Source organism: Barbus barbus (genome assembly GCF_936440315.1).
Source record: "Barbus barbus genome assembly, chromosome: 50".
Lineage (NCBI taxonomy): Eukaryota > Metazoa > Chordata > Actinopteri > Cypriniformes > Cyprinidae > Barbus > Barbus barbus.
The window spans coordinates 9,177,308-9,190,062 of NC_136728.1; the positions used below are offsets into that span (position 1 = coordinate 9,177,308).

Sequence of the window (12,755 nt, forward strand, 5' to 3'; positions counted from 1 at the left end):
CCGCCACCTACCGGTGGGAGTGTGTAAATGCTCATTTTAGACCTTTCGGGTGTATTTAATTATAAAAACCCTTTACAATCTATAATAACATTCAACTTATTTCATACTTTCTCTAAGTCTTCTTGGGTGTTAAGACCGACACCTGCAGTTATGGCCAGATTAAAGATATGTGCACGTTATAATGTAAGCATCATTAATGACACTTTGTTTAATTAAAAAAAAAAAAAAAAAAAGATTGATTAGTGAAATGAGAGAATGATCTAATACAAAAAATGAGAGTGATTAGTAATTATCTGTCATTGGCCTGATTAGCTAAGCCCTCAAAACACACTGTTTAGTATTGCATGATTTGTATATTATTTAATGTAGTCAAGTCAAATGGAGCTTTATTGTCATTCTGCTGCATGTGTGGACATATGTCGTGTCTCGCAGGACTACGGTGCTACATACTAGTTAAACAAATATAAACATACAGCAAAAGAAATATAAGAAAAACAATTATAGACCCACACAACAGTTAACCCTCTGACTAGGCTGTACATATAGGCTACTATAAATATTGACTATACATACAAAAACTTTAAATAAATACTGTAGGCTACATTAAATTGTACAGAAGAGTGATTTCGGGGGAAGCAGCACATATAGTGCAAAATGATTTGTAGTGCAAGTAAACATTATATTATCCTATTGGGTGTTTGTAGCAGGGAGTGTTTATAGAAAGTGTTTAGTGGACATATAGAGAGTGTGTCAGGTGGTTTGTATAGCCCACCTGTAGTAATTTACACTTTGCATAAACGTTTGCAGTCGGTTTTTAAAAAGTAACATTACATTCTTAAGGACTCTAATTCTTTTCAGGAGCACTTGTGCTCTTAATAAGAAAAAAAAAATAGGAACTTCTGATCAATGACAGAAATTAAACTTCCCATTATAAGGATATTTGACTCCTTGCGCACGGAGAGCTGCAGGTATTATAGCGAATCACAAAAACACGGCATTGCGCGGCTAACCATAGACACAAATGCCGCTACGAGTCTATATTGCGCTACCTTTGTAGTCTTTTGAATGGATACAATTAGAAATCACTTTAATTTCCAAATAAACCTAAGCAGTTGTGAAAGTGTGTGTGGGAAGTATGGTGCCTGCCTGTGAATGTTTCAGTTCGGTTACAGGAAAGAAAAGAAAGAACAATGCATTTGGTTTGAAATAGCCTCCTGGAGGATTCAGATGCTTTTATGCATTTCATCGATTTTAGTTCAGCTTTTAATGCTATTTAACCATATGCTTTCATTAAAAAAATGAAATCCTACATTGATATCCTAATAATAATAAAGCCTAAATGTCGCTGTATCACAAGCAGAGCAGTGACTGACGAGGCTACGTACCATGGGACGCGGATATTATTGTGCAAAGCTATTATATTATATTTAAATTATTTGTTGACCACGCCCATAGCTCCTGGTAGGAGGTGGATAGCCACATTATACAGTCACTGGCGCATTCAGAGAGTTTCGGCGATGAGATGTGGTCGATTCTGAGCGGAAAGACTGTGTAGGACCATGATCCTAAAACGACAATATTCCTCTGTCACCATTAAGGGGAATCTGGCGTATCCTTGGTTTATTTACGGAGCATGCCTTCATTGCGTGTTTTGCTCTTATAATCCCAGATTAACTCTAAAACAAGGTAAGATAACTTTCCTCTTTAATCAGACTATTTACACTAGTCATGCACTTATTGACTACAGTAGACTTTAATAGTTTTATATAATCAAATGAGACAATATCTAAACATTATATCTTACTAGACAACATAACTTTACCCAGATTTGTTTATTTTTTTCCAGATGATGCTCCTCTTTTATACAACAGAAATTATAGTCATACAGTCTTGTTTCATCAGGAAGGAACAAAGAGTCTGATCGTCGCAGGAATAAATCGTGTATTATATTTTGATGTAGACTGTTGTCAGATTCTGGAGGTAATTGCTAAACTGGAGCTGGTCATTAATATGTCAATGATTTGTTACATTTTACAATGTATTTATAATTACTGTAGAGTAATTGTAGAGTTTATTCAAATAATTGTACATTTTATAAAAAAAAAAAAAAAAAAAAAATATATATATATTTTTTATATAAAATTTTATTTAAAAAATAAAGTTGGAATATAAAGCACGGTTGAATATCATAAATTGGAGAAGTAACTCAAAACTAACTTTAAGATTAAATTTAGAGTTCTGCCTTTTGGCTGTGGTTGTAATTAGTAAGCCTACGTTAAGTTATATATTGTGGATAGATTTCAGCAGCAATGACACGCACACAGACAGCTGTGTCAGCGAATGAAAAGGCCTGTTTCAGGTGTTCATGAAAGATTTATTTCCACAAACAACAAGTCCAGTCTGTTGCTATGGTTGCAATAAATAATTTAAATGTTAATTGTGTGATTGATTAGTGAAAAAAATAATCCCAGTGGTTTCTTTATACACATTTAGGTACATAATTGTGTACGCATAGTCTCATCTCTTGAATTTAAAATACTTTTACATCAATTTTTTTCAGTAGATTTTGTGACCAAGATCATCATAAAATATTTAAATTTTTATAAAATGTTGTTGTTGGTTTTTTTTTTAGAACTTTACTCTGAATCCAAAATGTGGTGAGGTGAGTTTTATAATTATGTTGAAAAAAAAAAAAAGAGAGAACAAATTGAGTTGTGTAGTTTTTAAGTATTACTGATATTGCTCCATCTATACAGGGCTCCTGTGAAAATGTAGTGACGGTAATTGAAAGATTTGAAGACCACACATTTGTATGTGGGACGAATGGAGAACAGCCAAAGTGTTGGAAACTGGTAAGATATAAATATACAGAGCAACATTTTTGGCATAATCTCTGCTACAAACACACAGCTTCTGCTAAATGATGCCTTGTGGTTTACTTTTTTTAGTAACAGAATACTGAGGGAAAAAAAGTTTAGTGCTCTATTTGAGTTTTAACTTGCTAGTATAATTTTGAATGACACAACTTCATGCAGTTTTGTTATTGCTCACAACATGCCTCATTTTCTATTAAATTTCATACAATTTATGAATTTATGTGCACATGCAAAATCACCACTAGATTGACAACAGAAGCATATGCTCATATGAAACTCGCACTGTAGAAAAAAATGCAAAATTCAAAATATGGGAAAAACATCTGAGAAAATTCAATACAGAAAATTCTCAAAACAAATTAAAACCCAGCAAACCGTTTTTATACATTTTATACACCCTTTTTGATATCAGCAATTACATTTACAATAGTAAAACGGGAATTCTTGATATAAACAATTGCACAATTACTCACAGATATACACATTTTTGACAGCAAAAAATCAGTTTCTGCTCGTCAAAAAATATAATTCTTGATGTCTGTAAATGCATTTCATAGTCTAGAATAATCTACATAATCTAGAATTCATATCCTGCAATTGAATAAATGTCATATTCATTGCCATATTTCTGATCTCTAATAATGTCTCTTTCCTGAAGTTTCCCAGAGACAGCAATCATTCTACCGAGGTTGTAGATGGCACGGGAATCTCCCCTCATACAAGTTCACAAAACTCCTTGTCGCTGGTGGCAGGTATGTGGGAGCACAAACAGCTTAATGTTTTGATCTGCTTAGGCTTTGCGAATCAGCTGGAGGATTGTAGTTGCTTATTTAGCGTAACACCAAGGCTTTCTTTGGTTATATAAAGATGGAGATCTCTATGCGGCAGCTCCTCTATACAGTGATGGAACCCTGCTGCAGTTTCGCAGAAAAGCTGGAAAACGACCCAGCGTATGGATGTATGATCAATGGGTCTCAGGTTGGTTGAATCTCACACAATTTTCACTAAAATTACAAGAAAACATTTAATTTTTATATATATATATATATATATATATATATATATATATATATATGAATACTTATTTTATGTATAAATAGTTTTTTTTTTTTTTTCTAATTGAGAACATCTCCAAATATTCCCAAAGATCAGATTTAAAGGGATAGTTTACCCTCAAGCCATCCTAGGTGTATATGACGTTCTTCTTTCAGACGAATACAATCAGAATTATATTATATAATGTCCTGTCTCTTCCTAATGCTTCCTAATGGCAGTGAATGGCTGTTGAGATTTTGAAGTTCAATAAAGTGCATCCATCCATCATAAATATTTGGCCATCATTAAGTTATTCCAAACCTGTATGAGTTTCTTTCTTCTGCAGAATAGAAGAATAAATATTTTGGTAACTTAAACAAATGCAAGGTCCCCATTGACTTCCATAGTATGGAAAAAAATACTATGAATGTCAGAAATTGTTTAGATACCAACATTCTTCAAGATAACTTATTTTGTGTTCAATGGAAGAAAGAAACCCATACAGGTTTGGAACAAATTGAAAGCAAGTCAACCATGACCAGTTTTTCCATTTTGGGTGAATTATCACCCAGATCTTGCTCTGCTTAATTGAAATCTTACCTCTAATGCTGTAATTAGTAAACTCGCCTCAGTAAGCACTTTAGTGACTGTAAAGTATGTTTGTGGACAGTGTGGAATGAGCAAGCAAGTTGCTCAGTTGCTTAGCATTTTGCCTCTCTCAAGCTGCAGCTATCAAAATAGCCTAGTCCTTGTTTCTTTCGTAAATCAGGCTTCTCGTTTGAAAATAAAGTTGAGGTTCAGTGATATGATCATGACTCATTCATTTTCCCCCACAGAACCCACTTTTATTTCCAGTTTTCTGGCCCAGCGCAAGAATGACCCCATGAATGAGAAGATATATGTCTTATTCCGTGAGAAAAACTCGAACACGAGTCCAGAGGCTGATCCTTGGATATCTAGAGTGGCCAGAGTGTGTAAGGTATGCTCCTCACTTGCGTATGAAATATGTGATGGTTCTTTGTGAGGCTTCCTACATGAACCCACCGAGTCTGAGAGAACCATTGTTGTGGAAAAGTGACCTTCAACATGATTTAAGGCTTCAAGGACGATGAATGGATCTATCTTATAAAGTCATGGGATTGTCATGCATTGGTTTCCATGTATTAATTATTCAGGAGGTTTAAATGTGAGGACTCATGTAGTGGTTCATATTTAGCTCTTTTGAGCCTTCCTGGCATCCAAGTCGATAAGAAGTTATCACAGTTCTGTCAGCACATCTGTTATCAGCAAATTTAGATATACAGCAGAAAACATGACTGCAGGAAAGAGATCAGATTCTAGAAACAATGCTTGAGTCACAGAAGTTGTGCTCTTGGTATGAAGTGCCATGAAATAAAGACACCTTCCAGGGCTTGTGGATGAACATTTACCTGCTTTCAATGGCAGAACACTGTCCACCTGTAAAAACATCAGTCTGTTGTAGGTCGACGAGGGTGGTCCCAAGCTGTTGCTCCAGAACATCTGGACCTCCTTTCTGAAGGCAAGACTTGTGTGCGGGATTCCTAGAGAGTCGCTGTACTTCAACCGCCTACAGGACGTTTTCATCCAGCATGCTGATGACTGGAGGGATTCACGAGTGTATGCGCTTTTCTACAGCAGCTGGTAAACAATGCATTATCTTCTGACATTTAAAAAGGAAATAATTAGGTTGGCTTGAGAAATCTGCTACTTATTATAATTATTATAATAGTATACTAATAATATTATTAATCATGTTAACAATGTGCTAAAATGTTATTGATAAACATGCTAAATTACACTAACAACTGACATACTATACACTATGCACTTATACACTATGAACTCAACCATGTAGTGTATGAATTATATAAGGTTATTTTGTCATTCATAATTGGAGCCTGAGAGCCCCTTTCACTATGTAGTTAAAGCTGCGACAGTTGAGTGCATGAAGTGTTCAACATTCCACACTTTTTGTTTTTTCGGTTATTTAAGCGCATCAACCTGGTATTTAAAGTGCACTTGTTCTTTTTGGAATTTTCAGTGTGAACACACTACTCGCACTATTTATTTTACCAAACGTCATAGAATAGTGCATAAGTACGCAATTTGGGATGCGCCTGACATGTTAAATAATGTTAAAACATGCTGACAATATGTTGGATCATGTTAAAACAACATGCTAAATCATGTTAGCAATGTTCTATCAACAATGTAATCATGCTAACACATGCTAATTCATTTTAACAACATGCTAAAACATGGTAACCATGTTAGAAACATGCTAACAACATGTTAATCATGTTAACACATGCTAAATCATCTTAGCAACATCTTAAAACATGGTAATTATGCTAGCAACATGCTAGTCATGTTAACAACATGCTAATCATGCTAGCAACATGCTAAAACATGTTAGCAATGTGCTAACTACATGCTTATCAGGCTAAAAACATGTGAACAACATGTTAATAATGTTAAAACATGCTAACAACATGTTACATCATGGCAGCAATGTGTTAATCATGTTAACCATAGATAATATATGTATAGATGCCTCATTCGACTGCTCCAGATACGTTGATGCATCCGCCGTTTTGGAAAGGCCAGCTTGACGTCATTCACCGCAATATTCAAAGATATACATACGTATAACTTGCTGTTGTAGACACATACAGTCAACTTGCGCTCGAGGGTTCGCAAACAATTTTATTTAATTAGCACTATTAAACACAACCATGGGTTGCGCAATGTGCTGCACAATAAAAACATTTCAATAAGACAGTACAAAATAATTACTAAAAGAAACAGTACAGTAGAAAGTTTGCATAATGGCGGATTGCTTATGTACCGTGACCCATAGAAACAGTTGCTAATGAGGCATCTATGTCTATGATGTTAAAATTGTGTGCTAAAACATGCTATCAATGTGTCAAATTATGCTGAAACATGCAGTGTGATAAATCATGCTAACAACGTCTTAATGTTAGCAATGTGTTAAATATGATAACAGCATGTTAAAACACACTGACATGTTAAATAATGCTAAAACATGCTGACAATATGCTAGATCATGTTAGCAACATGCTAATTGTTCTAATCATGTTAGCAACATGCTAATCAATGCTAGCAACATTAATAACGATATTAACAGCATACTATTCGTGCTTGTAATATTTAATCATGGTAGCAACATGCAAAAACATGTTAGCAATGTGCTAGCAACAATGTAATCATGCTAAGACATGCTAAATCATGTTTTAGCAAAGTTAAAAAACGATAACTATGTGCTTTAATCATGTTAAAACATGTTAGCGACATGTTAAATCATGATAGCAACATGCTATATCAACATCTATGTAATCTATCTATCTAAACTTTCGAACTTTAAGCTTTGTTGAAGTTTGTTCACAAACTTTACTCATCTAGTTACTTCACATTGTTTTTGCTCAGAAATGAAATACATTCTCACCGTAATTTTTTTTTAATGTTGTTATAGGAACTCTACTGCTGTCTGCATTTACTCGTTGGCAGAGCTTGATGATGTTTTTGAGCATTCCTCCTTCAAAGGTTCTGACGCCGTTCCCACACCGAGACCAGGAACTGTGAGCAAAAACACACTGAATAATCCAAATAAACATCTTGTCTTATCAAATATTCATTTTTTTTGGGTAAAAAAAAATAAAAATATCACTGTTCTCTTTTTTTGGCATCTTTTTGTTTTATACTATGCTCCATTGACCATTGTGCTTACTGGTTGACCAATGTGTACGGTATGTGTTTAGGGGTTTCCTAGTATTCACAAACACAACAAAAAGACTTTGATTCTATTTCTATGAGCATGACTGTAATATACCATGCATTGTTTCCAGATTTGTCAGAATTTGACCGAGTTGAGTAGCTCCACTGGTGCTCTGGTACCATATGTTCTGTGTCAAACAGGGGTCTGTTGTGAAGTTCAGAGAGAAACTTGATTCTAAAAATGATTTTTAAAATTCTTAATTACAATAAATAATAACAATAACTGTTAAAATAATTATTTATTTAATATAAACAAAACTTAAATAAAAATGATAATGACTAAATAATTAAATAATAATTAGAATTACTCAAATTTGATATTGACGCATTGGAATAGTCATATTTTTGCATTAAAATGTAAAAAAACAAAAAACCTGCGGAACATCTGATTCAGCTGAAGCCTTTTCAATTCAAAATTACATTCAGTGCATATTTTTTCCGAGCTTGATTTTTGTATTGTTTTTGTCCAACAACTTCCTCAATCATTTTACTCTTGACCCAAAGGTGAATTGCTCAGGCCTATTAATATAGCCATTGTTGGTAAACCAAGGCTATTGTTTCCTCACAATAGAGGTTTAAAATCTCTGCCTACAGTTGAGGAAATGAGCAGTTATTTCTGCCATGGCATTGATAACTATGTTGTAACCTCTTTTGTTTTGTTGTAACTTGTGTCCTCAAAAATACTGACTGAAATAATATATATATCTCCCTCTTTTCCAGTGTGTCAAACAAAGCAATTCCATTCCAATTTCTACCCTTCAATTCATTAAAGACCATCCAGAGATGAAGAACTGGATTCATCCCATTGAAAAAGAAACACCTTTCTTTACAAGTAATAAGAACTTCACCAAGATAGCCGTTGACCGAGTCCAAGCTTCAGATGACAGCATGTACAATGTGTTTCTACTTGCAACAGGTATATTTGCATTAGTGCTGTCAGATGATTAATCGCATCCGAAATAAAAGTTTTAGTTTACATAATATATGTGTGTGTACGGTGTATATTTATTATGTGTGTATATAAAGACACACACATACAGCATATAGTTTGAAAATATTTACATGTATATATTTATATTCATATAAATGATATCATGTATAAATATATTTAATATAAACGTAACATTTTTCTTAAATATATACATGCATGTGTGTTTATTTATATATGCATAATAAATTTACAAACCACACACACATATTATGTAAACTAAAACGTTTACTTTGGATGCGATTAATCGCAATTAATCCTCTGACAGCACTAATTTGCATGCGATGCATTGATTGTCTACTATTGATGTTTGCTTTGTGACTTCCTTCATACCAGAGACAGTAACAATACACCTGATAAAAGAAAACCTTCCCTTATTACCGGCTTTTGTTCTGTTTTGTTTCCTCACTGAAGTCTGCTTATAACAATAGTAAAGGTTTTTTTCCATTAAAAAAAAGGAAAAAACACAGTTATTTTTTAACCATTTCCCTAATTTTTCTGACCCTTAAAATTCAACTACAAGCTACTGAATTGCTGCTGTTTCAGCAACCTATGCTGAAATGTTTATAAATTTTATAACAACGTGATCCTTCAGAATGCAGAGCAGTAGGTGCTACACACAACCAGAAACCCACAGTCTTTTTGGCCTCCGGAGGAGGTTTTAAATTCTGAAACGAACTGAAACATCATACTTTCAGAGAGTAATTAATCATTTTATTTCAAAAGATCGAGATAAATTTGTTTTCTAATGATATGATCACTTTAGAGTGAGATATACTATAGGCTTTATATAACTATAGGCTGGAATACATTACATGACTTGACAGATTTCTAAACGCTAGGCATCATACACTTGCTGATTGGCACAAAATATCAAACATGTTTGATGTAAACAGGCTAAAGTGCCTATCATACACCATGTGAGTTAAAATTTTCCATTACTGGCACCTAGTATATTATACTGCAAATGCTCCCATCAGCTCTTTCAGAGACCTTTGTCTTACTTAGCCATTTGATGCCTTGGTTCTTCTTAGACGCTGGAGTGATCCTTAAGATACTGGAGGATGGCTCCAAAGCATTCATCATCTCTGAAACGCATCTGTGCAATGGTTCAGCACCCGTACATTCGATGAAACTCGACTCCGAGAAGGTAATCAAGCAGCCTTGTGCATCATTGATCACTTTGAGATTTCAGAAAGTGTCTGCAGTTTGCGTTGCACGTACAAATACTGTTGATTTTGTCTGCAGAGGAAGCTGTTTGTAGGATATCCTGGTCAGATTTCCGTGTTAGACCTGCAGAGATGTCAAGACTACAATGCTTCTTGTGAGGAATGTGTCCTTTCCCGTGATCCATACTGCGCTTGGACTGAACAAGGCTGCACATCACAAACTAGGTAAGGTTTTACGTGTTTTAGTTCAGGAATATTATTTTTTACATATTGTGGCTTTGAAATGCTGTCTTTTTTGAGTATTGTATACCCTAGCATTTTTTTTATTGATTTTTCTGTTTGGACTGTGTTTCAGAGGAGGAATACAAAACATTGCTGATGGACTCACTAAAGTATGTCACCAAAAATCAGGTATAAGATCAATCCAATTGTTTAGCGTATAATTTTTTGCTTGATTTTTAAGACAAACAACAAAACTGTCTCATATATATTTAACGAATGTCTTTTAAGGGGGAAGATTCACAAGAGAAGTGAAACAATCATTGGCAGCTCCATTAAGGATTCAACACTCTGTGCACACTGGCGTTCCCTTCTACCTCTCTTGTCCTGTCCTTTCCAATCATGCCACTTACAAATGGGAACATAATCAAACGAGCTTCCCATGCCAGCAGACCCAATCAGAATGTCTCCTCCTCATTCCAGCCATGACGAATGACAAGTATGGCAATTACAAATGTACATCCCACGAACTCGATTACACCAAAACTGTAAGAGAATACAATCTCTCCAAGCCTTCTAATGGTGCTTTCAAGCTGAGAGCCCAGGACTGGTTAATGGCCGCATTTGTCACTAGTGCCTTCTATCTGCGCTCACTTTAAGGTCAAGGTAGTTATATAAAAGTCAGTGCTTCCGTCTTCAAGCTTTTCTGATGACCTGTAAGCTGATTAAAACCATCAGTCACACGTTGCCAGGCGCCAGTGGTTGGTCTTATCAAGTGAAGTTTATAGGCAAGATAACACTGAAGTAAAAGAAAGCATCAGTCCTAGAAGACAACTCGCAATTATATGCTTGCCATCTGTTGAGTGGCTGTTGAAAGTATACAGTGCGGTGCAAAGTCTGAGACCACAATGAAAATTTGGACTTTCATCTTTAGAAACTGGAAATACTCTGATAGTTTTAGGATTTAGAATTGTAATAAACAAAAGCTTGTGAAGTACAATAAAGACGAAATATGTCATATGTTGCACTATTTCTAGGTCACAAGATGCTTTTTAAAACATTCACCAATATTGTTACATAATATAATAAGGCAGTAGATGGCAACAAGTGACTGTTTTCATGAGTGAGCCATTGAATCAATCATTCAACCAATTTGTTAAAAAATGCAAATTCTTTCAGAAACTGAACAATGACTGTTTTTGTGAGTCATTGAATTATTCACTCAACTGGTTCATTCAAAAATGCTGATTCAAAATATTCAAAAATGTTCTTTATTGATGAATGAAACACCAGTGTACTCTGTAACAATTTCATATTCAGAACTTTGTTTTTCGACCTTTGTTTTCATTTGTGGAGAAAAATACTTGTTTATCGGATTGTTGTATAAAATTAGTTACACACTCGCAGACATGCACTTTACAGTGCTAACACTCGCACCTTAAGTTGCTCCGATTTGTACACTAACTGGATCAGCACTGCGTTCAAGGACTGTAGTCTGCACAGTCCCATACAGTATGTGTTGCAATTAGGGGCACACTAAACATACTATTCTAGATCTTTGAATGGGCACAGTGGTCATGTTTTTACAGTAATTGATGCAGTGTTTGTTTACTGGAAAACTGCGACTTCCTCGCATTACTGTAGCGATAGTGTCTGTTTATTAATGATTATATCTGGCACTCATGTTTGCACTTGGTTACTTTCGTAATTCTTTTCTGCTATTTTTATTGTTTTAAGCACTTTTCCCCCAAACTGCATAGTGCTAGTTGTCCAAGAATTAGCTTTTGTAATGAGAAACATTTGAGTGTTGAGGGAAAAGATTTGGGTGTTGTCATGTCAATACAGTGGTTCAGGAAGTCTGAGAAATTGAGGATAGTAATAAAGCTTGAGGAATTCTGGGTGTGGTGGTTAAACACAAGGTCACTGTTGGACTTCAGGGATTTTGGCTGCTGCATATTATTTAAAGAAAATAGGCTCCGTGTTAGAAGTTGAAGCATTTTTCTGTTATCTGTGTGACTCTCTTACAGTCAAAATATGTAGCAAAAACATCTCCTGGAGGAATTCTCTTAATGTTCCACCTTATTTTTAACTCATTATTTTACAACTATAAATTGAGTAAGTTTGGAAGCTGTTGTGTTTGTAGGGAATGAAAGTGAAAGAGGAGCGCATTAGGCTATATATATATATATATATATATACTTGACATGTTCACTCAAATGTGTTTCTGCAGCTATGTCGTTTAATGCAAAACCATATATTTGTCTTTTAGACATTTAATATTGCCATGGATATCATGAAATTATTGCTTGTAATACAGTGGTCTCTTTATTTTTTTTATTTAATGTTATAACACATTAATTATTGAGAGGGAGAGGGCCATGACAAAAGAGTCGCAGATGTGAGCCGGCTGTAGTCTGGTTCATGTCAATGTAAAATTTAATTCTTTATCTCATTATACAAGGGACACTTTGTTGCTTTAAGTAATATTTCATGTGCACTCTCTGAATCATGTTCACCTACAGCTATATACTTCCCAGTATGTGACTTCTAAGCCTTTAGATATGAAATTCTCTGTTATGTTGTACTTTATTTTTGTGCACATGTATTTCCTTTAAATGAACAAAACTAATACAATTATATTTTTATATC

At 34.6% G+C, this 12,755-nt stretch overlaps 1 protein-coding gene across 2 annotated transcripts; it reads left to right on the forward strand.

Annotated features, from left to right (window-relative positions):
* The first annotated feature begins 1,491 nt into the window (after window positions 1–1,491).
* sema7a (semaphorin 7A (JohnMiltonHagen blood group)) lies at window positions 1,492–12,755 on the forward strand. Of its 2 annotated transcripts, none has more exons than XM_079414594.1 (14): window positions 1,492–1,686; window positions 1,847–1,980; window positions 2,633–2,662; window positions 2,757–2,852; window positions 3,535–3,628; window positions 3,744–3,854; window positions 4,748–4,890; window positions 5,395–5,573; window positions 7,429–7,534; window positions 8,451–8,646; window positions 9,753–9,868; window positions 9,967–10,112; window positions 10,243–10,298; window positions 10,398–12,755. In XM_079414594.1, the coding sequence occupies exons 1-14, from the start codon at window positions 1,560–1,562 to the stop codon at window positions 10,763–10,765; spliced, it is 1,902 nt and encodes a 633-aa protein (XP_079270720.1). In that variant the 5' UTR covers window positions 1,492–1,559; the 3' UTR covers window positions 10,766–12,755. The 2 variants fall into 2 exon arrangements, with proteins under 2 accessions (XP_079270720.1, XP_079270721.1); XM_079414595.1 differs by having other exon boundaries at window positions 1,498–1,686; window positions 8,451–8,562.